The sequence below is a fragment of the Eurosta solidaginis genome, chromosome 5 (genome assembly GCF_040869045.1).
Source record: "Eurosta solidaginis isolate ZX-2024a chromosome 5, ASM4086904v1, whole genome shotgun sequence".
Classification (NCBI taxonomy): Eukaryota; Metazoa; Arthropoda; class Insecta; order Diptera; family Tephritidae; genus Eurosta; species Eurosta solidaginis.
In genome coordinates, this window is record NC_090323.1 from 267237659 (window position 1) to 267264360 (window position 26702).

Consider the following 26702-nt stretch of genomic DNA (forward strand, 5'->3'; position numbering starts at 1 on the left):
TTACGAATATTAGCAAAACTAAGGAGTGCTGCCAGCTCTAAGCCGATCTAAGCAGTGACGTGAATGCACATCAATAATTCAATCATTATGTATCTACATAAACGAATCAATAATTGCGTCTACACATATGTACACATTCCGACGAGCAACATTTACATACAAGGCAGCGAGAGATGAGATGTCACACACCGATGAATTTACTTATACGCTTATGTGTGTGCGGGAGACTGTAAACTACAAACACATGCATATACCTTATCTGAGTTGTCACAAGAGAGAGCAATAATTTGTGCACGTAGTTGTGGCTGGCGATTTTGTAGCCGAAACAACTAGTAACTTCTGGAAATCGAAGAGCCTAGAAGTATGCAGCGTAAACTATAAAAGCGATGCAGGCGAGTAAGAAGTAATTCAGTTTGATTTGAATTGTCAAGCAGTTACGAGTAAGACGATATCTAGCGATCAATAGCACTATTATTTTGAAAGTCAGTTTCCTTAAGCTATCAGTTTGGTTATTAAGCTATTCGTTGCACAGTTGGAGTGTTATTGTGAAGTACTTTAATAAAGGCCATTTTGCATTACTACAAATTGGAGTTATTTATTCAACAGTTTAGTGATTCGAACTTAGCAGAGGATTGCAACTAAGAGGATTTGCAGCAAATTCGTTACAATTGGTGTCAGAAGAGGAATTGTTGAATAAATTCCAGAGGACAACAACGACATGGCAAAGTTCAGTGAATTGAAGTAATTCAAAGGTAAAAACACCATCCTTTGACGGTTCTGTTCCTTTCCAGGTCTTTAAGCTACAGTTTGAGAAGACCGCAGCAGTGAACAACTGGAATGTGGAAGATAAAGTTGCTGCACTCTTCGTAGCATTGAAAGGACCAGCTGCCGAAATCTTACAGACTATTCCAGAGTACGAACGGAACAGTTATGACGCATTGATGGCTGCTGTAGAACGGCGATACGGAAGCGAACACAGGAAACAGATATTTCAAATAGAATTGCAAAACCGCTACCAAAAAGCTAACGAGACCTTGCAGGAGTTTGCTTCTGACATTGAAAGATTGGCTCATCTTGCAAATGCGGACGCACCCGTGGAATACACTGAAAGGGTAAAAATCCAGAGTTTCATAAATGGCATACGGGACGTGGAAACGAAGCGAGCTACATACGCAAACCCAAAGCTGACATTTTCTGAAACGGTATCACATGCATTGACTCAGGAAACGGCCTCACTATTGAGTAAACCAGCATACAAAGCTCATCGTGTAGAAGTGGAAAGACCAGATTGGGTAGACACTATTTTGGAAGCACTGAAGGGATCACAACAGAAAAATGCCGGAGTTATTAAATGTTTCAAGTGCGGCAACCCAGGTCATATTGCACGACATTGCAGCAGCGGTCCCAATAGCTCCAACAATGTGGGTGGTCGTAAACGCAGAGCAGAAGGTGATGAGCAAATATCCAAGACCACTCAATCGTTAAACTAAATCGAGTCAGCCGCAAGGGGCGACAGCTGGCTCCCGCAATTGAATGCCCCATAATCTCTATCTCGCAGATTGGAAGAAGATCGAGCAACTTTACTGTTGGAGGACATGTGGACGGAAAGGAACGGTTATTGACTGTAGATTTAGTCAACAAAAAGATAAGACCATTGCTTGGAGCAAGATTACGTACAGCCACGGGAGAGGACACCCAGGTAATTGGAGAAGTAGAATGTGAAGTCGCAATTGGGAACGTCATGGTAGTACACAATTTTATAGTGGCAGAAATTGTTGATGAAATCATAATTGGAGTGGACTTCTTAATCGACCAGGGCATCAAGATCGACATGCAAAGCAAGACGATGCGATATAAAAACATGGATGTGCCACTTAATTTCGGCTACGAGAGAGGCTACAGCAGTAAACGAGTGCTGGTGGAAGAGAGTCAGCAAATACCACCAAAATCAGAAGCAGTCATCTGGGCAAAGGTAGATGGAGATTGTGGGACAAACAAATTGTGGGTTGTCGAAGCAGCAAATAAATCAGCACTGAACATACTTGTAGGAAAAACCCTGGCTATGACAAAACAAGATGGACGTATTCCGGTAAGAGTACTCAATGAGTTCAAGTCACCATTCAATTTGACCAAAGGAGCTATTTTGGGAAGATGCCAAGAGGCCGAAGTAGTTATTAACTGTGAACAGCTCCAGGAATACGTTTCATCTAGTAATACTGATCTTTCAAATGATATCACGGCATGGACGCATGGGCTAGAGGAAGCCTATCAGAGTAAGGCAAAACAACTGCTCCTAAAGCACGCGAACATATTTGACCAGGATGATTCTAAACCAGGCCGCACCAACGTTGTGAAACATCAAATTGACACTGGAGATGCGAGACCGATCCGTCAAGCTCCACGTAGTGTTCCACTGGCGAAGCGGGAAGTTGTGAGTCAAATCATTCAAGAAATGAACGACAGCGGCGTCATCGAACCATCAGCTAGTCCATGGAGCTCACCGGTAGTACTTGTAAAAAAGAAGGATGGAAAAATGAGGTTTTGCGTGGACTACCGGAAGTTGAATGACGTAACGAAAAAGGATAGCTACCCATTGCCAAGAATTGACGACACTCTGGACTCGCTATCTGGTACGAAATGGTTTTCCACGCTGGACTTGAAAAGCGGCTACTGGCAAGTGGAGGTGAAGGAGGAAGATAAAGAGAAAACAGCCTTCAGTGTCGGTGATGGTCTTTGGCAATTTACAGTGATGCCTTTTGGACTTTGTAATGCACCAGCTACTTTTGAGAGACTCATGGACCAGGTACTGAAAGAACTACATTGGAAAACATGCTTGGTGTACCTGGACGACATCATCGTATTGGGCAAGAACTTTGATGAACATCTTAAGAACTTGGAGGAAGTTTTCCAGAGAATAGCTGGCGCTGGTCTGAAGTTAAGTCCCAAAAAGTGTGCGCTGTTTAAAAAGGAAGTCAATTATTTGGGTCACAAGGTAACGACAGAGGGCATCTGCACTGCGAAGGAAAAAATAGAGGCTGTACAGGATTGGCCAAGACCACAGAATCTACATGAATTGAGGAGTTTTCTTGGGCTGTGCACATATTACCGCCGATTTGTACCAAATTTTTCCAGCGTAGCCCATAGCCTCCATGAGCTTACAAGAAAAAACAAAGCTTTTGAATGGAAGAAGGAGCAAGAAGTGGCTTTCCAAACATTGAAGGAGCGTTTGTGCACTGCCCCAATGTTAGCATATCCGATTCCAGGAGCAACATTTATTCTAGATACAGATGCAAGTGGATATGCTATAGGAGGCGTTTTATCACAACTGGTCGATGGACAGGAGAAGGTAGTTGCATATTACAGCCGTTCGATTGGAAAACCAGAGAGGAACTACTGTGTTACGCGGAGAGAGCTGTTGGCATTGGTAGAGTGCATTAAACATTTTCACAAATACCTCTACGGCCAGCGATTCCATGTCAGGACAGATCACGCAGCATTGAAATGGCTTCTGCAGTTCCGTAATCCGGAAGGACAATTGGCACGGTGGATCGAGCGACTTCAAAGCTATGACTTTTCCATTGAGCATCGAAAAGGTAGTACCCATGGAAATGCCGATGCAATGTCACGAAGGCCATGTAGTTTGGAATGCAAGCACTGTTCAAAGGCCGAGGCTAAAGAAGACATTATAGATGTCCGGCTAATGACTATAACGTGTACGGATGAATGGGACAAGGAACAACTAAGAAAGTGTCAGCTAGAAGATACAGATCTGTCACATGTTATGCAAGGGCTCGAACGAAACGAAAGACCAAGCAGAGAGGATATGTCAGCAGAGTCCCATTGCGAAGTCATATTGGGCACAGTGGAACAGTTTGGAATTGATATCCGGTTGCTTGCATCGAGTATGGGAGAGTGAGGATGGTCAGGGCAAGAAGAAACTTATAGTTGTTCCCAGAAAGAGGATTCCTGACGTGCTCAGCGAGTTGCACAATGGTCCAAGTGGAGGCCATCTTGGAATCACGAAGACACTCGAGAAAATTAAGCAGAGATTCTATTGGGTTGGTTGCCGTCAGTCGGTCACCGAGTGGATTGCCAATTGCGAGGTATGCAACAGAGCGAAAGGGCCCAAAACCCGAAGTCGTGGCCAGATGAAGCAGTATATTTCAGGTGCACCATTTGAAAGGATCGCCATGGATGTCGCAGGTCCATTTCCTACTAGCAACCGCGGAAACAAATACGTACTGGTGGTTATGGATTATTTCAGTAAATGGCCAGAGGTATACCCAATCCCAAACCAAGAAGCAGAAACAGTAGCAGAAGTGGTTAAAAACGAATGGGTTGCAAGGTATGGTGTACCAATGGAGTTACATTCTGACCAAGGCAGGAATTTTGAATCAGCTGTGTTCCAAGAACTGTGCAAGAAGTTGGGCATTCGAAAAACACGGACAACTGCATTGCATCCTCAGTCCGATGGTATGGTGGAACGTTTCAATAGAACATTGGAGGAGCATTTAAGGAAAGTAGTCGACAAGTACCATAAGGACTGGGATACACACATATCATTATTCTTGATGGCCTACCGATCGGCAGTACATGACACAACGGGCCAAACTCCCGCAAAGGTAATTTTTGGCAATGACCTTCGACTGCCAGCTGATTTGAAGTATGGGATAGATGCCGATGCGGAGAGGAATGTCAAGAAATCCACTGATGTCCTAGAAGAAGAGCTGAGAGAGATACACGATCTGGTAAGGCAACGAGCAAAGATTATGAGTGACAAGATGAAAGCGAGGTACGATAAAGCAATTAATTCGGAAGGGTTTCAGGAAGGAGATTTGGTGCTGCTATACAACCCACAACGAAAAAAAGGTTTGTCCCCGAAATTGCAGTGTAACTGGGAAGGCCCATACAAAGTTGTAAAACGGATCAACGATGTAGTGTACCGCATACAAACCACTACCAAACCACGAACCAAAATGAAAGTGGTTCATTTGGAGAGATTAGCAGCGTTTAGATCGAGAGATTTGTCTGATCGGGACGATCAGACTTAGGTGGAGGGCAGTGTTACGAATATTAGCAAAACTAAGGAGTGCTGCCAGCTCTAAGCCGATCTAAGCAGTGACGTGAATGCACATCAATAATTCAATCATTATGTATCTACATAAACGAATCAATAATTGCGTCTACACATATGTACACATTCCGACGAGCAACATTTACATACAAGGCAGCGAGAGATGAGATGTCACACACCGATGAATTTACTTATACGCTTATGTGTGTGCGGGAGACTGTAAACTACAAACACATGCATATACCTTATCTGAGTTGTCACAAGAGAGAGCAATAATTTGTGCACGTAGTTGTGGCTGGCGATTTTGTAGCCGAAACAACTAGTAACTTCTGGAAATCGAAGAGCCTAGAAGTATGCAGCGTAAACTATAAAAGCGATGCAGGCGAGTAAGAAGTAATTCAGTTTGATTTGAATTGTCAAGCAGTTACGAGTAAGACGATATCTAGCGATCAATAGCACTATTATTTTGAAAGTCAGTTTCCTTTAAGCTATCAGTTTGGTTATTAAGCTATTCGTTGCACAGTTGGAGTGTTATTGTGAAGTACTTTAATAAAGGCCATTTTGCATTACTACAAATTGGAGTTATTTATTCAACAGTTTAGTGATTCGAACTTAGCAGAGGATTGCAAATAAGAGGATTTGCAGCAAATTCGTTACAATATTATTTCAAAGGTTACAGATGGTATCACCAAAATACTTGTTTCATGCGTATACAACCCGAATGAATGTTTATGGCTAGATGGCTACTTTTCTGATTTGTCTGTTCATGTTATTGAGTATGAGTGTTATGTTATATGTGGTGATTTTAATGTAAACTTACTTGTGAAAGATTCGATTAGTATCAAACTCCGTGATCAAATATCAGCAGCTGGACTAACTATTGTTAATGAGAAAATACCTACAAGAAACGCTAATAACGCTAAGCCAAGCCTTCTAGATTTTTTTATTACCATTGATCTGGCCTTAATTCTTAAATTTGACCAACTATTTTTCATATCGGACCATGATTTGCTTTTCTGTACTGTTGATGTAGTGTTAGAACGTCCTGCTGTGTTACTTTCTCGTACCGTGATTTCCGCTCTGTAGATACCAGTGCTTTGTTCTCTGATTGTAACGCCATTTATTGGAATCAATGTTGGAATTACGAGTCGGTAGACTCAAAGATCGAGTTTCTTAATAATCAATTGACTTCCCTTTTTGATCGGCACATGCCCCTACGTAATGCTAAAGTTATAAATAAATCTTGCCCTTGGTTTAACAAGAGAGTTAGTGCTGCAATCCAGAAACGAAATAAGTTGCATGCAAAGTGGAGAAGGCTAAAGACGAATGCATCATGGTGTGAGTATAAAGTTGCCCGCAACACGGCGACAGTTGTTATTAGGCAAGCAAAAAGACGGTACTGTCAACTAAAATTGAATCCGTCTCTCCCATCTAAGAAGCTGTGGAGCAATCTAAAAAGTCTGCACATCCATGGAAAGAATAGTATGCAATGTGAAATTGACCCTGATGTTATAAACTATTATTTCACTGAGAATGTAAGCCCCGTCAGTATTAGTGTTGACACAGAGTCGCCCTCACAACTTTTAATCCAAAACCCCTTTGAATTCATCTGTGTCAGCGAAAATGAGGTGTACAAAGCTGTCATGGCGATAAAGTCTTACGCAGTTGGAAATGATAGTATATACCTGCAATTTGTTAAAATTTTACTTCCGTGTATTGTCACCCAGACAGAATTCAGGACAACCGATTTAAAGAATTTAAAATGACACTCGCTTTATTCAATTCAAGTTAACGACTGACTCTTTCTTTACATTTTAAGAATAAAAATGAACATTTTAATATATGATAAATTGAGTACACAAGGGAGAATGAACTTTAAATAAAATGAGAATATACAGAGTTGCCAGTAGATATAAAAGGTGTGATGACATCTCGGCCTCTCCTGACAGAAACTCGAGTTAACCATGATACTCATAATCTTCGGGATCACTATCATCATCAATTTCCGGGAACAATGCACACCACGGCTTCATCTTGTCTGATGTTGCAATCGTACTATACCTTCGCTGCGAATGTTGTATGCCCTCCATGTCTTCGACAGCATATCGATTAAATCGTAGAACTTTCTTAACCACATATGGTCCCTTATATTTCGGATGCAACTTTCGGGACTCACCGGTACTTGAGGGTGGGGCCTCAATAAGCACTAACGACCCTTCTTCATATGGCGATGGCTTCTTATACCTTGCGTCGAATTTTTCTTTCCATTTGACCCCTGCTGCTTCAATATTACATATTGCTTCGCTACATCGCCCTTTCATTTGCAAGTTTTCATCTTCCGATTGTACGGCTGCTAATATTTTGTTTCCACTCAGATCTCGTAGCGGAAAGTCGTAAATTTAAATCAATTGGTGCAAATTTCGTAGTTGCATTTACCTTCGTATTTAACGACCACTGTAACATGCGTACATGTACGTCCCAATCTTTCGCATCCTCAGTGGACGTTCGTAAATAAGCCAACACCGCTTGATTCACACGTTCTGCCAGACCATTTGATCGCGGTGTACGCACTGCCACTTTGATGTGTTGAATATTATTCTCTTGGCAAAAACCACTAAATGCTGCGTATGTGAACGCAGTCCCGCGATCCGACACTATTCGCTGTGGTAAACCAAAGTAGAGTGTTAATTGGTTCAGTGCATCTACTACAGGCTTTGTTTTCGTCGACCGTGTCGCGCAGACCACCGTATATCTGGCCAACGCATCGACAATCACCAGCACGTATTCATATCCACGTCGACTTTTGATAAATGGACCCAGATGGTCCACATGTAATGTTTGGAATGGTAGCTGCGGTATGTCCATCCCAAATAACTCGCACTCTTTGCGCATTGGTTCACGGCTATAACAGCACTCGATACACGATTTTACAAAACCCTTCACAAAATTTCGAAGCCTCGGGAACCAAAAGCTTTTCAGAATTCTCTTGATGGTCCCATCTACCCCGGTATGTCCAACATCGTCATGACAAAGTTTGAGTATACGCCATCGTATACCCTTCGGGACAACCAACAGTTTATGCCCATGGTCGTCTTTCCAATACAATCGATGGTTCTTCAGACAATATTTTGCGTAATGTCGCTTCGTTGACCAGTATTATCCTGCAAAATGCTTATAATTTCGTTTAGCTTACCATCTTGTCTCTGCATAGTGCTAACCCAGTCATCAGTCTACAAGGTCAATATTTTCGCACTGACATCCTCGACTTCACATGTCACCGCAACCGGCGAACGACTCATCGCATCTACATGACCCATTGACAACCCTGCACGATGTATTATATTACAGTCATACTCCAAAAGTCTCAGTAGCCATCGAGCTACTCTTGGCTTCATTGGTGTTGATATTTTTGCTGTAGTGATTGCTTGGCAGTCTGTTACAATATCAAAAAATTTTCCCAGTAAAAACATTCTAAACCTATCGCACGCTTATACGACCGCCAGGACCTCCAACTCGTATGCATGGTAATTAATTTCTTGGGGACTACACACTCGACTATAATAAGCTACCGGCTTCAGGTCATTTCCTCTCTCTGAAGCAATATAGCTGCAATGCCAGCACTCGATGCATCAGTATGCAGCTCATGTTCTTTCGTGATATCATAAATCGTTATGGGGCTCTGGTAATCGCTCTAATTAACCGACGGAACGCTTCATCATGTTCTGTACTCCAATCAAAAATGACACTCTTTCTAGTTAGGTTGGTGAGGCTGTGGTAGGTTGGTTAGGATGTGAGCATACCCGGGAACAAACTTGCGGAAAAACCCAGTCAACCCCAAAAACCTACGAACTTCCAATGGATTACGCGGTGTCGGGTATGACTCTATTGGTGAAGTTTTCAAATTACCTGGCCTTATACCATTTGCATCGACCTGATGCCCCAAGAAAGTAACCTCATTCTTCAGAAATGAACACTTCGATAACCTCAATGTCAAACCTTCTCTCTGTATAATCTTGAGAAACTCTTCCAAATAAAACAAATTTTCTTAATAATTTGGGAAAAATTTAAACAACGTGACATCAGGACGGACAAGGCGACAGCTGTTTCGATTATACCTTGTAAATCTCTTCAAAGCCTTTTCTCCCGGGAGTGGGAGTCGAACTCGCACCCCTACGATAGTTGAAATGGTTGTAAACGCATTCAGCTACGTCATGCCTGTTGTGAAGTCTTTCCCAATTGCCTTCTTTATGCATATTTTAATCTTTTACACATTGCATACTGCTGTAGCTGAATGCGTTTACAACCATTTCAACTATCGTAGGGGTGCGAGTTCGACTCCCACTCCCGGGAGAAAAGGCTTTGAAGAGATTTACAAGGTATAATCGAAACAGCTGTCGCCTTGTCCGTCCTGATGTCACGTTGTTTAAATTTTTCCCAAATTATTAAATAAATTATAAAATTAAAAAAAAATTGCTTCAAATAAATGTTTTCATACATTTAAAAAAAAAAAGCAATATGGGCAATCCCCGATTATTAAAAATCAAAACAAATTTTCTTCTGCACTATCAGTAGCAATAACAACATCATCCACGTAACTGACAACTGCTTTCTTTAACGGCTCAACCAATTGTGACATCATTCTCTGGAAAGCACACGGAGCATTTCGTAAACCGAATGTCATCCTGTTAAACTCAAATTGTCCACTGGGTGTTACGAATGCTGTAAACTGTTTTGAATGTTCCTCTACTTCAATTTGGTAGTAGCCAGACATAAGGTCTAAAGTGGTATAAAATTTTTTTCCAGACAATGTCGCCAAGACCCCATCCACTGTAGGCATCAACCATGGCTGTTTCTCAGTTATTGCATTCAGCCCGCGATAGTCTACGCAGAGTCTATCTTCTCCATTCTGTTTACGTACCAAAACGACAGGTGATGCATACAGAGAATGTGATCTTCTAATAATGCCCAATTCCAACAGCTTTTCAATAATGTCCTCAACTACACGATGTTTTGGGATAGGAATGATGTACGGCTTTTTAGCTATTGGTCTCTGACTCGTTAACTTTATGTCCATTTTGAATGTTTTAGATTTACCTAACTCAGGTAATTTTTCTCCAAAGCAATGCGAATACGCATTCATTAAATCAAACAAACTTTCGTTGACATTAGAACTTAACGAGCTTCCAACGTCTACAACATTCCTATTAATTGCCATAACTTGACAAGTGCCATTTTCAATAACTACCTTTCCCTTTGCAAGCACATCGATCCCAATAAGTGCATCATGCGTCATCACGGAGTCGTTAATAATTAGCAACTCAACTATACGTACGACTTCATCAAGTTTTATATGCAATAGTATTTTCCCGTGACAAAGAATTTCACCACCAGCGAACCCAATTAACTTTTCACTACACGCAATGACACATGCACCATACCTTTTAGCAATCGATTGCTTCACAAGGGATTTGCTACTACCCGAATCAATCAGCGCTTTACATTTTACCTCAGATACGCCGATAATTAAAATCTCTTTACATAACTCTACGCATTTACTTCGATTTTCAATTTTATTTACTTCTGATTCACTTTCAAAACATTGTTCTTCACTTGCTACTTGATGTACCCTATCGACTTGTTTTGCTTCAACTTTTCTTCTTGGCTTCACATAATTTCTAGAAATATGGCCTCGCTCCCTGCAATTGTAACAAATTGGCCCATATTCACTTTTGTTTACATTATTTTTATCAACATTGCCTACAATACTCGATGCCTGCTGCGTTTCACTTCTTTCGCCAAACCTATATCCGCTATCAACACTCGTAACTAAGTTTGTAAGTGATTGCAACAAATCGGCACACTTATAAAATTTCATTGCGTTCAATGTTTTACGAATATTATCATCCGATAATCCATTTATAATATATTTAATTATGGCACTATCGTCAATATTATCACGACGACCCATTGCCACCATATTATAATAATATTCTACTATTTTCTCACCCCTTTTCATTTTCGTGCTCATCATTCGCATATGAGCGTCAGCTGAATTTTGTACATACGGAAAATCTGTCAGAAATGCTGCAACAAATTCGTTCCATTCCCGGAATACTGGTTGAGCATCTGCCCATCGCTTTGCAACCCCACTCAACCTGCTAAGAACTGCCAAAATAAATGAATCGGCCCAATGATATAATGCTTTCAATTTCTCAACTCTCTCAATGAATTGTATTGACGAGTATGTATTGTCAATAGGATTGAATGCTGGTAGAATCGCTGCTATTTCACTTGGCTTATGTACATACATATTCGGTGCTATGTACGTCTCTCTATTTATTGGAGTTGAAATGATCGGCTGGGTTGTGTCATATATGTATTGCTGTCTCGATGTTGAGTATGACGAACATGGCTGTTGCGAAGTTAAAATCGTTGTATGTGGCAGCTGCAAATTTGAATTCAACTGTTGAGGCTTTGCATATGACAAGAACGACTGCGACATTGTATTCGGCTGTGACTATGTGTGCTGCTGCTGCGACGTCGACATGTACACATACTGTGGTGGTATTGTGTAATTTTCTTCTACTGGTGGTGGAAACGATGTAGGCCATGCTTTTGACGCTGGCATTGCTACCGCTGCTATTTGCTGTGTATGTGAAATCAGTGCCTGCGTGACTGCAACCGGCGCTGACGAAAACGAAGCACCACGCTCGTCGTCGTAATAACTTGAAGCTTGTTCTGGAATATTCGATACTCCTGGACGAAGAGTCTGCAGCTGTGCATTTAGCGTCTCAACGGCGCCACACAGCGCGCTAATTTGCACCTCGAGCTGCTTCATGACCCTATCGTCGTCCCTGACCAATTCCTCACCCTGCTTCCTGTTTTCCTTACTTGCCTGTGATGCGCTTCCCTCTGCTGGCAAATATTTCTCCACCATTGGCTCCAGGATTTCTGCATCCACCTCCTGGAGTCTGCTAACTAACTCGACCTTTGTGCCACTTGTTTTTATCTGCAATTTTTGTAAAATCTCTTTTAACGAGGATACTGATAAACTATTTAGGTCCATGACCACTTCTGAAACTGTCACCCAGACAGAATTCAGGACAACCGATTTAAAGAATTTAAAATGACACTCGCTTTATTCAATTCAAGTTAACGACTGACTCTTTCTTTACATTTCAAGAATAAAAATGAACATTTTAATATATTGTTACGAATATTAGCAAAACTAAGGAGTGCTGCCAGCTCTAAGCCGATCTAAGCAGTGACGTGAATGCACATCAATAATTCAATCATTATGTATCTACATAAACGAATAAATAATTGCGTCTACACATATGTACACATTCCGACGAGCAACATTTACATACAAGGCAGCAAGAGATGAGATGTCACACACCGATGAATTTACTTATACGCTTATGTGTGTGCGGGAGACTGTAAACTACAAACACATGCATATACCTTATCTGAGTTGTCACAAGAGAGAGCAATAATTCGTGCACGTAGTTGTGGCTGGCGATTTTGTAGCCGAAACAACTAGTAACTTCTGGAAATCGAAGAGCCTAGAAGTATGCAGCGTAAACTATAAAAGCGGCGCCAGCGAGTAAGAAGTAATTCAGTTTGATTTGAATTGTCAAGCAGTTACGAGTAAGACGATATCTAGCGATCAATAGCACTATTATTTTGAAAGTCAGTTTCCTTAAGCTATCAGTTTGGTTATTAAGCTATTCGTTGCACAGTTGGAGTGTTATTGTGAAGTACTTTAATAAAGGCCATTTTGCATTACTACAAATTGGAGTTATTTATTCAACAGTTTAGTGATTCGAACTTAGCAGAGGATTGCAACTAAGAGGATTTGCAGCAAATTCGTTACAATTGGTGTCAGAAGAGGAATTGTTGAATAAATTCCAGAGGACAACAACGACATGGCAAAGTTCAGTGAATTGAAGATCCAGCAACTAAAGAAGGAGTTGGAAGCCCGTGGGATGAATACAAGCGGCGTTAAACTCGAACTTCAGGCACGGCTACGAGAGGCAATGGAAGCAGAAGGAATTGATGTGGACGAGTATGTTTTTTATCCTGATGAGGACGAGACAACAACAAAAATTGAAGAGAAAAATGAAACACCGCAGACAATGGCGAACACAGACCTGAACATGATATTGGTTGCAATATCGGCACAAATGTCCGAAATGTCATCACAAATATCTACCAACATGTCATCACAATTGGAAGAACAGAAAACGTATATGTCATCACAGATGGAATCCCAAGAGACACGAATAACATCGAAGATTGAAGCACAAGAAACGCGAATGTCAGAAATGTCGACACAGATTACATCCAAGATGGAGACACAATTGGAAGAACAGAAGACATATTTGGCATCTCAACTGGAAGCGCAAGAGGCACGTATATCTGAAATGTCGGCACAAATTTCGGAACAGGTATCAGCGCAGCTCTTTGTGAAACTGGAAGAGCAGGATGCAAAAATTTTACAACTCGAGGACAAAATTGATGCCGAAATAGAAGCGTTAAAAGGTCGTATGGAGCAGTTACAACTAAACCGCCCAGCTGTTTCAGCGAGTAATCCAAAGGTAAAGACACCATCCTTTGACGGTTCTGTTCCTTTTCAGGTCTTTAAGCTACAGTTTGAGAAGACCGCAGCAGTGAACCAATGGAATGCTGAAGATAAAGTTGCAGCTCTGTTCGTGGCACTGAAAGGGCCTGCCGCGGAAATCTTACAGACCATCCCAGAGTACGAGCGGAACCACTACGAAACATTGATGAGCGCTTTAGAGAGACGTTACGGAAGCGAGCATAGGAAACAGATATTCCAAATTGAGTTGCAAAACCGCTACCAAAAAGCAAATGAAACATTGCAGGAGTTTGCTTCAGATATTGAAAGATTGGCTCATCTTGCAAATGCGGACGCACCCGTGGAATACACTGAAAGGGTAAAAATCCAGAGTTTCATAAATGGCATACGGGACGTGGAAACGAAGCGAGCTACATACGCAAACCCAAAGCTGACATTTTCTGAAACGGTATCACATGCATTGACTCAGGAAACGGCCTCACTATTGAGTAAACAAGCATACAAAGCTCATCGTGTAGAAGTGGAAAGACCAGATTGGGTAGACACTATTTTGGAAGCACTGAAGGGATCACAACAGAAAAATGCCGGAGTTATTAAATGTTTCAAGTGCGGCAACCCAGGTCATATTGCACGACAATGCAGCAGCGGTCCCAATAGCTCCAACAATGTGGGTGGTCGTAAACGCAGAGCAGAAGGTGATGAGCAAATATCCAAGACCACTCAATCGTTAAACTAAATCGAGTCAGCCGCAAGGGGCGACAGCTGGCTCCCGCAATTGAATGCCCCATAATCTCTATCTCGCAGATTGGAAGAAGATCGAGCAACCTTACTGTTGGAGGACATGTGGACGGAAAGGAACGGTTATTGACTGTAGATACGGGTGCATCTCATTCCATCATTCGAGCGGATTTAGTCAACAAAAAGATAAGACCATTGCTTGGAGCAAGATTACGTACAGCCACGGGAGAGGACACCCAGGTAATTGGAGAAGTAGAATGTGAAGTCGCAATTGGGAACGTCATGGTAGTACACAATTTTATAGTGGCAGAAATTGTTGATGAAATCATAATTGGAGTGGACTTCTTAATCGACCAGGGCATCAAGATCGACATGCAAAGCAAGACGATGCGATATAAAAACATGGATGTACCACTTAATTTCGGCTACGAGAGAGGCTACAGCAGTAAACGAGTGCTGGTGGAAGAGAGTCAGCAAATACCACCAAAATCCGAAGCAGTCATCTGGGCAAAGGTTGATGGAGATTGTGGGACAAACAAATTGTGGGTTGTCGAAGCAGAAAACAAATCAGCACTAAACATACTTGTAGGAAAAACCCTGGCTATGACAAAACAAGATGGACGTATTCCGGTAAGAGTACTCAATGAGTTCAAGTCACCACTCAAACTGACTAAAGGAGCTATTTTGGGAAGATGCCAAGAGGCTGAAGTGGTTATTAACTGTGAACAGCTCCAGGAACACGTTTCAGCTAGTAATACTGATCTTTCAAATGACATCACGGCATGGATGCAGGGACTAGAGGAAGCATATCAGAGTAAGGCAAAACAACTGCTCCTAAAGTACGCGAACATATTTGACCAGGATGATTCTAAACCAGGCCGCACCAACGTTGTGAAACATCAAATTGACACTGGAGATGCGAGACCGATCCGTCAAGCTCCACGTAGTGTTCCACTGGCGAAGCGGGAAGTTGTGAGTCAAATCATTCAAGAAATGAACGACAGCGGCGTCATCGAACCATCAGCTAGTCCATGGAGCTCACCGGTAGTACTTGTAAAAAAAAAGGATGGAAAAATGAGGTTTTGCGTGGACTACCGGAAGTTGAATGACGTAACGAAAAAGGATAGCTACCCATTGCCAAGAATTGACGACACTCTGGACTCGCTATCTGGTACGAAATGGTTTTCCACGCTGGACTTGAAAAGCGGCTACTGGCAAGTGGAGGTGAAGGAGGAAGATAAAGAGAAAACAGCCTTCAGTGTCGGTGATGGTCTTTGGCAATTTACAGTGATGCCTTTTGGACTTTGTAATGCACCAGCTACTTTTGAGAGACTCATGGACCAGGTACTGAAAGGACTACATTGGAAAACATGCTTGGTGTACCTGGACGACATCATCGTATTGGGCAAGAACTTTGATGAACATCTTAAGAACTTGGAGGAAGTTTTCCAGAGAATAGCTGGCGCTGGTCTGAAGTTAAGTCCCAAAAAGTGTGCGCTGTTTAAAAAGGAAGTCAATTATTTGGGTCACAAGGTAACGACAGAGGGCATCTGCACTGCGAACGAAAAAATAGAGGCTGTACAGGATTGGCCAAGACCACAGAATCTACATGAATTAAGAAGTTTTCTTGGGCTGTGCACATATTACCGCCGATTTGTACCAAATTTTTCCAGCGTAGCCCATAGCCTCCATGAGCTTACAAGAAAAAACAAAGCTTTTGAATGGAAGAAGGAGCAAGAAGTGGCTTTCCAAACATTGAAGGAGCGTTTGTGCACTGCCCCAATGTTAGCATATCCGATTCCAGGAGCAACATTTATTCTAGATACAGATGCAAGTGGATATGCTATAGGAGGCGTTTTATCACAACTGGTCGATGGACAGGAGAAGGTAGTTGCATATTACAGCCGTTCGATTGGGAAACCAGAGAGGAACTACTGTGTTACGCGGAGAGAGCTGTTGGCATTGGTAGAGTGCATTAAACATTTTCACAAATACCTCTACGGCCAGCGATTCCATGTCAGGACAGATCACGCAGCATTGAAATGGCTTCTGCAGTTCCGTAATCCGGAAGGACAATTGGCACGGTGGATCGAGCGACTTCAAAGCTATGACTTTTCCATTGAGCATCGAAAGGGTAGTACCCATGGAAATGCCGATGCAATGTCACGAAGGCCATGTAGTTTGGAATGCAAGCACTGTTCAAAGGCCGAGGCTAAAGAAGACATTATAGATATCCGGCTAATGACTATAACGTGTACGGATGAATGGGACAAGGAACAACTAAGAAAGTGTCAGCTAGAAGATACAGATCTGTCACATGTTATGCAAGGGCTCGAACGAAACGAAAGACCAAGCAGAGAGGATATGTCAGCAGAGAGTCCCATTGCGAAGTCATATTGGGCACAGTGGAACAGTTTGGAATTGATATCCGGTTGCTTGCATCGAGTATGGGAGAGTGAGGATGGTCAGTGCAAGAAGAAACTTATAGTTGTTCCCAGAAAGAGGATTCCTGACGTGCTCAGCGAGTTGCACAATGGTCCAAGTGGAGGCCATCTTGGAATCACGAAGACACTCGAGAAAATTAAGCAGAGATTCTATTGGGTTGGTTGCCGTCAGTCGGTCACCGAGTGGATTGCCAATTGCGAGGTATGCAACAGAGCGAAAGGGCCCAAAACCCGAAGTCGTGGCCAGATGAAGCAGTATATTTCAGGTGCACCATTTGAAAGGATCGCCATGGATGTCGCAGGTCCATTTCCTACTAGCAACCGCGGAAACAAATACGTACTGGTGGTTATGGATTATTTCAGTAAATGGCCAGAGGTATACCCAATCCCAAACCAAGAAGCAGAAACAGTAGCAGAAGTGGTTAAAAACGAATGGGTTGCAAGGTATGGTGTACCAATGGAGTTACATTCTGACCAAGGCAGGAATTTTGAATCAGCTGTGTTCCAAGAACTGTGCAAGAAGTTGGGCATTCGAAAAACACGGACAACTGCATTGCATCCTCAGTCCGATGGTATGGTGGAACGTTTCAATAGAACATTGGAGGAGCATTTAAGGAAAGTAGTCGACAAGTACCATAAGGACTGGGATACACACATATCATTATTCTTGATGGCCTACCGATCGGCAGTACATGACACAACGGGCCAAACTCCCGCAAAGGTAATTTTTGGCAATGACCTTCGACTGCCAGCTGATTTGAAGTATGGGATAGATGCCGATGCGGAGAGGAATGTCAAGAAATCCACTGATGTCTTAGAAGAAGAGCTGAGAGAGATACACGATCTGGTAAGGCAACGAGCAAAGATTATGAGTGACAAGATGAAAGCGAGGTACGATAAAGCAATTAATTCGGAAGGGTTTCAGGAAGGAGATTTGGTGCTGCTATACAACCCACAACGAAAAAAAGGTTTGTCCCCGAAATTGCAGTGTAACTGGGAAGGCCCATACAAAGTTGTAAAACGGATCAACGATGTAGTGTACCGCATACAAACCACTACCAAACCACGAACCAAAATGAAAGTGGTTCATTTGGAGAGATTAGCAGCGTTTAGATCGAGAGATTTGTCTGATCGGGACGATCAGACTTAGGTGGAGGGCAGTGTTACGAATATTAGCAAAACTAAGGAGTGCTGCCAGCTCTAAGCCGATCTAAGCAGTGACGTGAATGCACATCAATAATTCAATCATTATGTATCTACATAAACGAATAAATAATTGCGTCTACACATATGTACACATTCCGACGAGCAACATTTACATACAAGGCAGCAAGAGATGAGATGTCACACACCGATGAATTTACTTATACGCTTATGTGTGTGCGGGAGACTGTAAACTACAAACACATGCATATTCCTTATCTGAGTTGTCACAAGAGAGAGCAATAATTCGTGCACGTAGTTGTGGCTGGCGATTTTGTAGCCGAAACAACTAGTAACTTCTGGAAATCGAAGAGCCTAGAAGTATGCAGCGTAAACTATAAAAGCGGCGCCAGCGAGTAAGAAGTAATTCAGTTTGATTTGAATTGTCAAGCAGTTACGAGTAAGACGATATCTAGCGAGCAATAGCACTATTATTTTGAAAGTCAGTTTCCTTTAAGATATCAGTTTGGTTATTAAGCTATTCGTTGCACAGTTTGAGTGTTATTGTGAAGTACTTAATAAAGGCCATTTTTCCATCATTCAATATTGGAGTTATTTATTCAACAGTTTAGTGATTCGAACTTAGCAGAGGATTGCAAGTAAGAGGAATTGCAAGTAAAAATCGTTACAATATGATAAAATGAGTACATAAGGGAGAATGAACTTTAAATAAAATGAGAATATACAGAGTTGCCAGTAGATATAAAAGGTGTGATGACAATATAGTAGGTTCTCTCACTCACATTATTAACCATATCTTCACAAGTGGCTGTTTTCCGGATGCTTGGAAAAAGGCAATGATTTTTCCGACTCCAAAAAAACATCTTGTGTCCAACACGAGTGACTATAGACCAATTAGTATCCTACCAACATTTTCAAAAGTGTGTGAAAATTTGATGGCTGACCAAATTGCGGTGCATATTCAAAGGAATAATTTGCTTTCTCCATTGCAGTCTGGGTTTAGGCCTGGGCACAGTTGTGCTACTACTATGCTTAAAATTGTAGATGACATAAGAACACCTTTTGATAAAGGAGATATAACTATACTTTGCCTCTTAGATTTCTCTAAGGCATTTGACTCAGTAAACCATTCTCTGTTATGCTGGAAGCTAAGGCATTTTTTCGGGTTCTCTGATAGCTCTTCGAAACTCTTGTTAAGTTATCTAACGGGAAGGGTTCAACGTGTTATATGTGATAATGCCTCATCTCAGTTCAGAGCTATCAAAGCAGGTGTCCCGCAAGGCTCAATCCTTGGCCCGCTCTTGTTTAGTATGTTTATTAACGACGTATTTTCGGTGTGTAAATATGTTAGTGCGCACGCGTATGCTGATGACATTCAGTTATATCTTTCAAATCGTATCGGTCTTGTAGAAGATTTATGTTATAAATTAACAACGATCTGTCTGCTATATTGTGCTGGGCGCAAAAAAATGTTTTGTGTTTAAATGCAAGTAAATCATATGTTGTACCCATATGTAAAACCGAAATAGACCCTGATGATATACCGCCTTTAGTAATTGGTACATCCACTCTTCAGATCACTCACAAAATAAAGAACCTTGGGTTTATAATAAATAATAAACTAAGCTGTGGTGATCATGTTAACAAATTGGTAAGCAATGTTTACTTTATTCAGCGCAGGTTGAGAATGTCTGCAGCGTTTACGCCACTAGAGACACGTAAAAAACTCGCGATACAATTGATTGTGCCCCATTATACGTACGCGGAATTAGTATATAGTAAACTTGACTCGCTATCAGAAATAAGGTAAATGTAGCCTTCAACAATGTTACACGGTATGTTTATGGCATAAGTCGTTATGCTCACATATCACCATGGCACGACAAAATTTTGGGTTGTAGTATTATGCAATATTTGGCCGCCAGGAACTGTATTTTCATGTTTAAGTTGCTGGAATGGAAAACCCCTAAATATCTCTATGACAAGATTCAATTAACCAGATCTCAGAGACTAAACAGCTTAATAATCCCGAAATATAGTACACTAACATCTAGCCGGCTGTTTTTCATTGGTGCAATTAAAATGTGGCACAGGATTCCAGAAAATTTAAAATCACAACTAAATAGAAGCAACTTCAGAAAGCTAATATACAAATATTTTAGTGACCTCGATATGACGCTGGCCTCTTAACTACAAATAAGCTGCTAATATCTTAATCTCCATTTTCTGTCTTTCTCTATTTTCTAAATTTCACTTAATATCTATATCACTTACTGCCTTAAATTGTTTAGTGCCATTGTATTAGTATTAAGCTGAATCATATATTTTATTTTATCTTTTAAGTAATGTTTTTTAAATATAAATACTAAATAATAGAATGTATCCCATTGCTGATGTACATATAAAAGACTGACTAGTCTTAGTTGTACAATGAAATTAATTAAAAAAATGTTGTTATCTATCGTTTCAAATTGTCGAGGAATACACAGAGCTAATATTGTCAAAAGGAGCCAAGTTTGGACCATATGTAGACGTTTAAAAAATTGCTACCACACCCTACCACTGTATCCAGAAACATAGACAAGCTCTACAAAATTGCCTACGATGAAATTAGAACAGAATTAAAGGAACTAAGTGGCGGATTTCTTGGACTCACTTCGGATATATGGGCAGACACTGTTTCCAAGCATTCCTACTTATCACTAACGCTGCACTTTATTATAAATGCAAAATTAGTCCCCAAATTTCTTGCTTTTAAGTCCATGGACTCCGAGCTCTGTACCAGTAAGAATTGCCTATTTCAATACCCTGCTGAATACCCTGATTGGTTTTTCACGAACTTTTTCACAATAGATCAAATAATTCTGCAAAAAGTGACGGAAGCTCTGGACGAATTTGATTCATCCTTGGATAAAGCCATTATTGTTACGTATAGAGGAACTAACATGAAAGCCGCTTTCCAACATCACAACCACATATTTTGTATTACCCATTTATTGCACAACATAGTGGAAAAATCTCTTAACGAGTCAGCCGATATTAGCGAAATGAAAGAAAAAATGTTCACATGTCGTCAGGTATTTCAAGAAATCTGGAGCCAATACACAATTAACAACCCTTAAAAGCATTTCTCCGACAAGATGGAACACAGTTTTCTACATGCTACAGTCTTTCAAAAATAACTGGGTTGACGTTGGAAATATTTTGGAGGACAATCGTCAACTGAGCTGTATTAGTGGAATAAGCTTAAATGCCTTAACAGATACCCTTAAAGTGCTGGCTAAATTTGAGGAAACATCAAAAGAGTTGGAAGGCGATAGCTATCCCACCTTACATTTAGTAATATTATATGTTTACTACTTAATGCTGCATTGTCAATCAACCAACGATGAGTCAGAATGCATACAAGATTTGAAGCTACGGCTGCGCACATTGCTTAAGGACACTGTACTTAGAATTTAACAATGATTCATAAAATAGCTCTATTTCTGTTCCCACCGACTAACAATCTCTCCCATTTTACTGCTGTTGAGAAAAATGAAGTCAAAGCACATTGTAAAACTTTGCTTGAAAGGCTAATAGATGAAGACAGTTTGGAAAACAATGAAAACTGTCAGCATAATTCTCTTTCAAACGAAAAAGAATGCCTATTTTCGTGATTTCTCCAGCCTCAAAACATTCCTAGTAGTATTGACCGAGTACAACAAGAATTTATGCTATATGAAAATATTTATGAGGTCATGCACAACGATTTGACGTTCTAAAGTGGTGGGAGTTTAATAAGCTTAAATATCCTCGATTATTCCAGCTAAGCCGAAAAATATTTGCTACTCCTGCTAGTAGTGCCCCTTCAGAAAAGTATTTTCAAGCGCCAAGCAATTACTTTCAGATAAGCGTAGTTCCCTAGGGTTTAACCCGACATGTGTTGAAAAAATTATGTTTTTACATATCAATATGAAAAATATTTAGAACATATATAACAAAAAACATGCTTGTTTAAATAGTATAAGTTAAATCTACTTAGTTAAAGAGATATTAATATCTACCATAAGAAAACGCATTAATATGAAAAATTAATAAAATCCTAAAATGGCACATTTATGTACTTTATTTTGTTATAGTAAATGGGTTTTACACGGGCAACTAGTGTACATTTTTATAATTCATTAAAATTCACCAAACTGTAGTTGTATACACAAGTACACCTGCGATACATGTAGTACTACTGAATATACAAGAATATACTGAATATACAAGTTGTACTAGTGAATATACAAGTTGTACTACACACATGCGTTCACGCCATTGGTTGTAGTTGTGCTGCATGAGACGAGACCGTGCAAGTACTTGTATATTTTGCTACTCACAGCCTTTTGTACGCATACACATAAGTTCTCATGCCAGTGAATTGAATTAATGTATTCATAGGCATATTTTTGTGCATTCATGCAGGGGTCTAATTTTTAAGGAACGGGTGTTCGAATCATTTTTAAAAAAGACTCGATCCATAATTTGTTTAGACACTTTACTTGATCTCAAAACTTGAAGACCTCCCTATCGCAATTTTTTTTTTTTTTTCATTTAAATTCTAAAATAAGGCATACTTCAACCGAATTTCGCGAATGGTCGTTGGAAGTTTTTTCTAAGTGCCATATTAAGGAATTGCTTGACATTTTGTCGTTTAGTGGTAAATCCAATTTCAATTTTCCAAATTTTTCTTTAAATAGGCAGACCTTATTTTTCAAAAAATGCCAAAGCTTTTATATCCGTGCCAAATAATACTACGTAATATCTACTAGCAGTTTTTACCGTAATCTGGTACAGACTCATTTGTCTTGTCTGTTATGTGGGAGCGTTTTCTTTTTCTTTCCCATTAAACCGCTAAACAAGACCACTTGTTTTCAAGGGGTTGATAAGCGCAATACAAAGCTTTATAGCTTCAAAGCTTCCGCGACCCAATTGTCAACCTCACCTATGCGAGGGGAATCCTGTTACAAATATGAATGTATCATACACATGTTTAGCAGGCGAGGCCAAGTTCCTCATGGTATTAGGGGGTCGGGATGGCCTAGAAGGTTTAATGTGGTCATATTAATCGTTTCTCGAGATGGTCGGGCTAGTACCTTTATGGTGCTTTGTTACCGGAACGTCCGGATCTGTATCCGGGAAAAGACCATCAACATCGATAACACTCCCCAAAACCTTTGGGGAGTGTCTTTATTGTTAATACAACAGCAACAACAACTTGTTTTCAAAGTTATATACTTGTTATATGATATATTCCAAACTAATTAATACAAGAAAGCTGATAATGCCTTTATATGTATTAAATATGGACTTATACTTACAGTTAAACTCAACAAGGATGGCGTAGATGTAAAAGAACTGAAAAAAATCGTTCAGCAAAAGCGTTTCCATTCCAATACCAAGACTTTCTGGGCAATGTACTATACAGTTCCTGCTTATCATAATCCTACTGGAATCCCCTTTTCTGAGGGTATTATGTAATACTGTGTATTTAATAATTTTCTGAAACTGTTTATTTTTTACCCAATCAAAGATGTTTGCCGTAGTATAGCTGATCTCGCACAAAAATACGATTTCCTAATATTATGCGATGATGTTTATAACATTCTTAATTATACAAGTGCGCGACCACCAAAACGCTTATTTACCTACGATAAAGGTTCTGGTAATATCATATCGAATGGAAGTTTCTCAAAATTAATTGGCCCCGGTGTACGTATTGGTTGGTTGGAGGCGCCTGCACGTTTGAAAGCTATTCTAGATGCATCGTAAGTCTATTGTTTTAGAATATCGATTCTTTGTGTATACAAATCTATAGGAAATACAAGTAATTTAACTGAGATTATTTACAGTGGCATAATAGACAGTGGAGGTTGTTTTAATCATTATACTGCTGGCATTATTGCTAGCCTTTTTGAATTGAAGTTAGCGCAGGCGCATATTGACAAAACATCAACTGCCTATAAGGAACGCATGTTTGCTGCCTGTGATGTGCTGGAACATAATTTACCAGCCATTTGTAATTGGACAAAACCATGGGGTGGATATTTTATTTGGATAACTTTGCCAGCAGGTGTAGATGCCACAAAATTTTTGAAATACAGTTTGGAAGAGGAGAAAATATCTTTCATAGCCGGTTCACGTTTTGCAGCTAATCCTAAAGTAGCGGTTAATAGCTTTCGTTTGTCTATAGCTTTTCATGGTAAACAGAAATTGACCGAAGGTTTGACCCGCTTGTGTGGTGCATTGAAACGTTTTCTAGCTGAAGAACAAAAATGAAACTCATTTTGTATTGATGTTTTTCTTCTCGGATGTTCAGTTTTTTATACACAATATATACTTACATAGCTGGAACACCTCTGTATAACTTTATTCTGGGTTTAGAAAGATCAAAGTTTCGTGGGAGGGGCCATATCTGATGTATTTGTTTATATGCTCAATGCATAGACTAAGCTGTCGTAGTTGACAGAATTGCGTACATGTTGTTGCTATACCGATATTGCGTTCATTAATAGAAGCAAAAATTTTGGAAATTTTCTCGTTTTCTTCATTAAAACTAACAGTAATGTATTCCACTTATTGCATCTTAAGAATGTCGTTTTAGCATATGATGTCGCAAGTCTATTTTACGCCAAAATTTTCCTTCACATTGCGGACATTGGTACGGTTTTCCAGTCATGTGTATGGCTAAATGCTGTTTAAGATGGCACAATTGTGTAAAAGACTTGTTGCAGACATGACATATGTGTTTTCGTTCATTTTGATGTTGGCTCAACACATGTTTCTTCAAGTGATCGAGTGTTGCAAATGGTTTATCACAAAGCTCACATATGTGTCGCTTAATATGCGAATGTACAGTAAGTATATGTTTTTTTATATTCGTATCAGAATGAAAATGTTTTTGGCAATATGGACACTCGTGTGGAGCTTGCATAAAGCTTCGTAAATGTGTCCTAACGTGATAATTAAGCGATGCGTTGCTTTTGAGGATTTTGTCACAGATCTCACATTGTAGATTGCGTTTGGTATTTTGTGATGCATCCAATTGACCGCGATGAGTAATTTTATGACGAATCAATTGTGTGTCATTCGTGAAACCGCAATCACATTTATTGCAAATTAGCGTAGCAAGTCCATGATTATGAGCAAAATGTCGTAAAAGAAGCTTTTGACTTGTACAACCCTCATTGCATATTGGACATTTGAAGAGCGTCTCATTTTCTTGACTTGTATTACATTTATCAACATTTGAAGTCGCCTCGCCGTTATTTGTATTTGTCAAGCGTAACATATCTGGTAAATTTAAATCGAATGCATCCCAACATTCAGAAAAATTAAAAGAATTTTCGTTAACATTATTATTTAAAAGAAATTCATCAAGAAATTCCTCATCCATTTCGATTTCCACATCATCTTCATCCTGACTTACTGGCATAAGTAAATGCTTTTCCTGAAAGTGCATTTGTAATGCAGCCCGCGATGTGAATTCTACATATGATTTTCCCGATCGTGGGCATAGACTGCAATAGTATAATAGTGTATTGGCATTGTGTATATTCGATTGTAAATGTTTAAGCAACTGTCCACGGTTCTTGTATGACTTTGTGCATGGCATGCAAATGTATCGACCATTTTCATGGCAGTTTTTAACGTGTTTTTCTAATGTTTCGGAATTAGCATACAAGCTGCAACAATAAACGCAAACGTTTATAACGTCATCAGATTGGGATGTATGAAGACTTTCGTGGATTTTGAGCTGGCGAAAAGACACAAACATCTCTGCGCATTCAGCACATTTATATAAACGCTTTTTACTCCGTTTTGAAGTGATATACTTCAAATTTGCTGGAGGTGTACTTTGGATCGTTTGCTTTTCTTTGGGCAAGATTTTTCGAAGTAAACTCACATTTTTCCGGTGCTTTGGTACTTTTAATTTTGCCGTATCAGAGCATACTTGAATGGTATTAGGAAGAATATGCAACTGTGAAGTTATGTCAATGATTGGTTTAGCTGAGATCTTGCTCGTATCCAACTCGGGGACATTGTTGAGTTCAATCGCAATTTCAGTTTCTGCTGGGATGGAAGTAGCGCTGCTTGCAGTAACACGTTCTGTAGTTGTTTGCAGTTCCGGTTCATAAGGAGACAACTCATCCAAGAATATCTGCCAAAGTTTGGTTCTCCTTGAAGCATTTATCAATCGAAAATTTGTGCTACGCATAAAAACAAAATTTTAATATCTTTTATAATTTGTGTTCATTTGTACTTACTGGCGCAGCAAAAATTGAAAAATGGTGTCCATAAATTTGGCTATTGTTTTCTGTTCTTTGTATATTTCCTTTAAAATGTTTTCTGTTTGTAAATAATCCATTTGGTTGAGTGAACGCGTAGTGGACGCTGCTGAACATTGTGAATTCCATGGGGGAACGATACAAGGTGGCAGCATGGGATAGCTGATAACTCTTTTTTTATTTGATTTGATACATCAACTTCCGACGCAGTACGATTTTGACATTTGTCCATGGTTCAACTATATACAGGTTGGCTCATCTGTAAAGCAACAAAATATGTCTGTTCAAATTGTCAAAATCTGTGTATTGGTGTTGGTGCGAATGGTATGGAATGGAAACATAAAACTTAGCAGTTTTTGTATGTG

The 26702-nt window shown here is 40.1% G+C and overlaps 3 protein-coding genes across 4 annotated transcripts in view; 1 reads left to right on the forward strand and 2 right to left on the reverse strand.

Moving 5' to 3' along the window:
* Blos2 (biogenesis of lysosome-related organelles complex 1 subunit 2) overlaps positions 1 to 8736 on the reverse strand; it is a 25001-nt gene extending 16265 nt beyond the window's left edge. The window contains exon 1 of the mRNA XM_067790348.1: positions 6760 to 8736. The gene's annotated coding sequence lies outside the window, so the exon portion shown is untranslated. The remainder of the gene's footprint in view (positions 1 to 6759) is intronic.
* Positions 1 to 24399, forward strand: part of LOC137253434 (2-aminoadipate transaminase) — a 27828-nt gene extending 3429 nt beyond the window's left edge. For both annotated transcript variants that reach the window (XM_067790345.1, XM_067790347.1), the window contains exons 4-6: positions 23373 to 23519; positions 23583 to 23817; positions 23902 to 24399. In XM_067790345.1, coding sequence (XP_067646446.1) covers positions 23373 to 23519; positions 23583 to 23817; positions 23902 to 24328 — 809 coding nt within the window. In that variant the 3' untranslated portion in view covers positions 24329 to 24399. The remainder of the gene's footprint in view (positions 1 to 23372; positions 23520 to 23582; positions 23818 to 23901) is intronic.
* Positions 22085 to 26702, reverse strand: LOC137253433 (zinc finger protein 502-like). Its single transcript, XM_067790344.1, has 3 exons — positions 26317 to 26702; positions 24394 to 26259; positions 22085 to 24311 (listed from the first exon to the last, which is right to left on the reverse strand). Exons 1-2 carry the CDS (start codon positions 26490 to 26492, stop codon positions 24636 to 24638), a joined length of 1800 nt encoding a protein of 599 aa, XP_067646445.1. The 5' UTR covers positions 26493 to 26702; the 3' UTR covers positions 22085 to 24311; positions 24394 to 24635.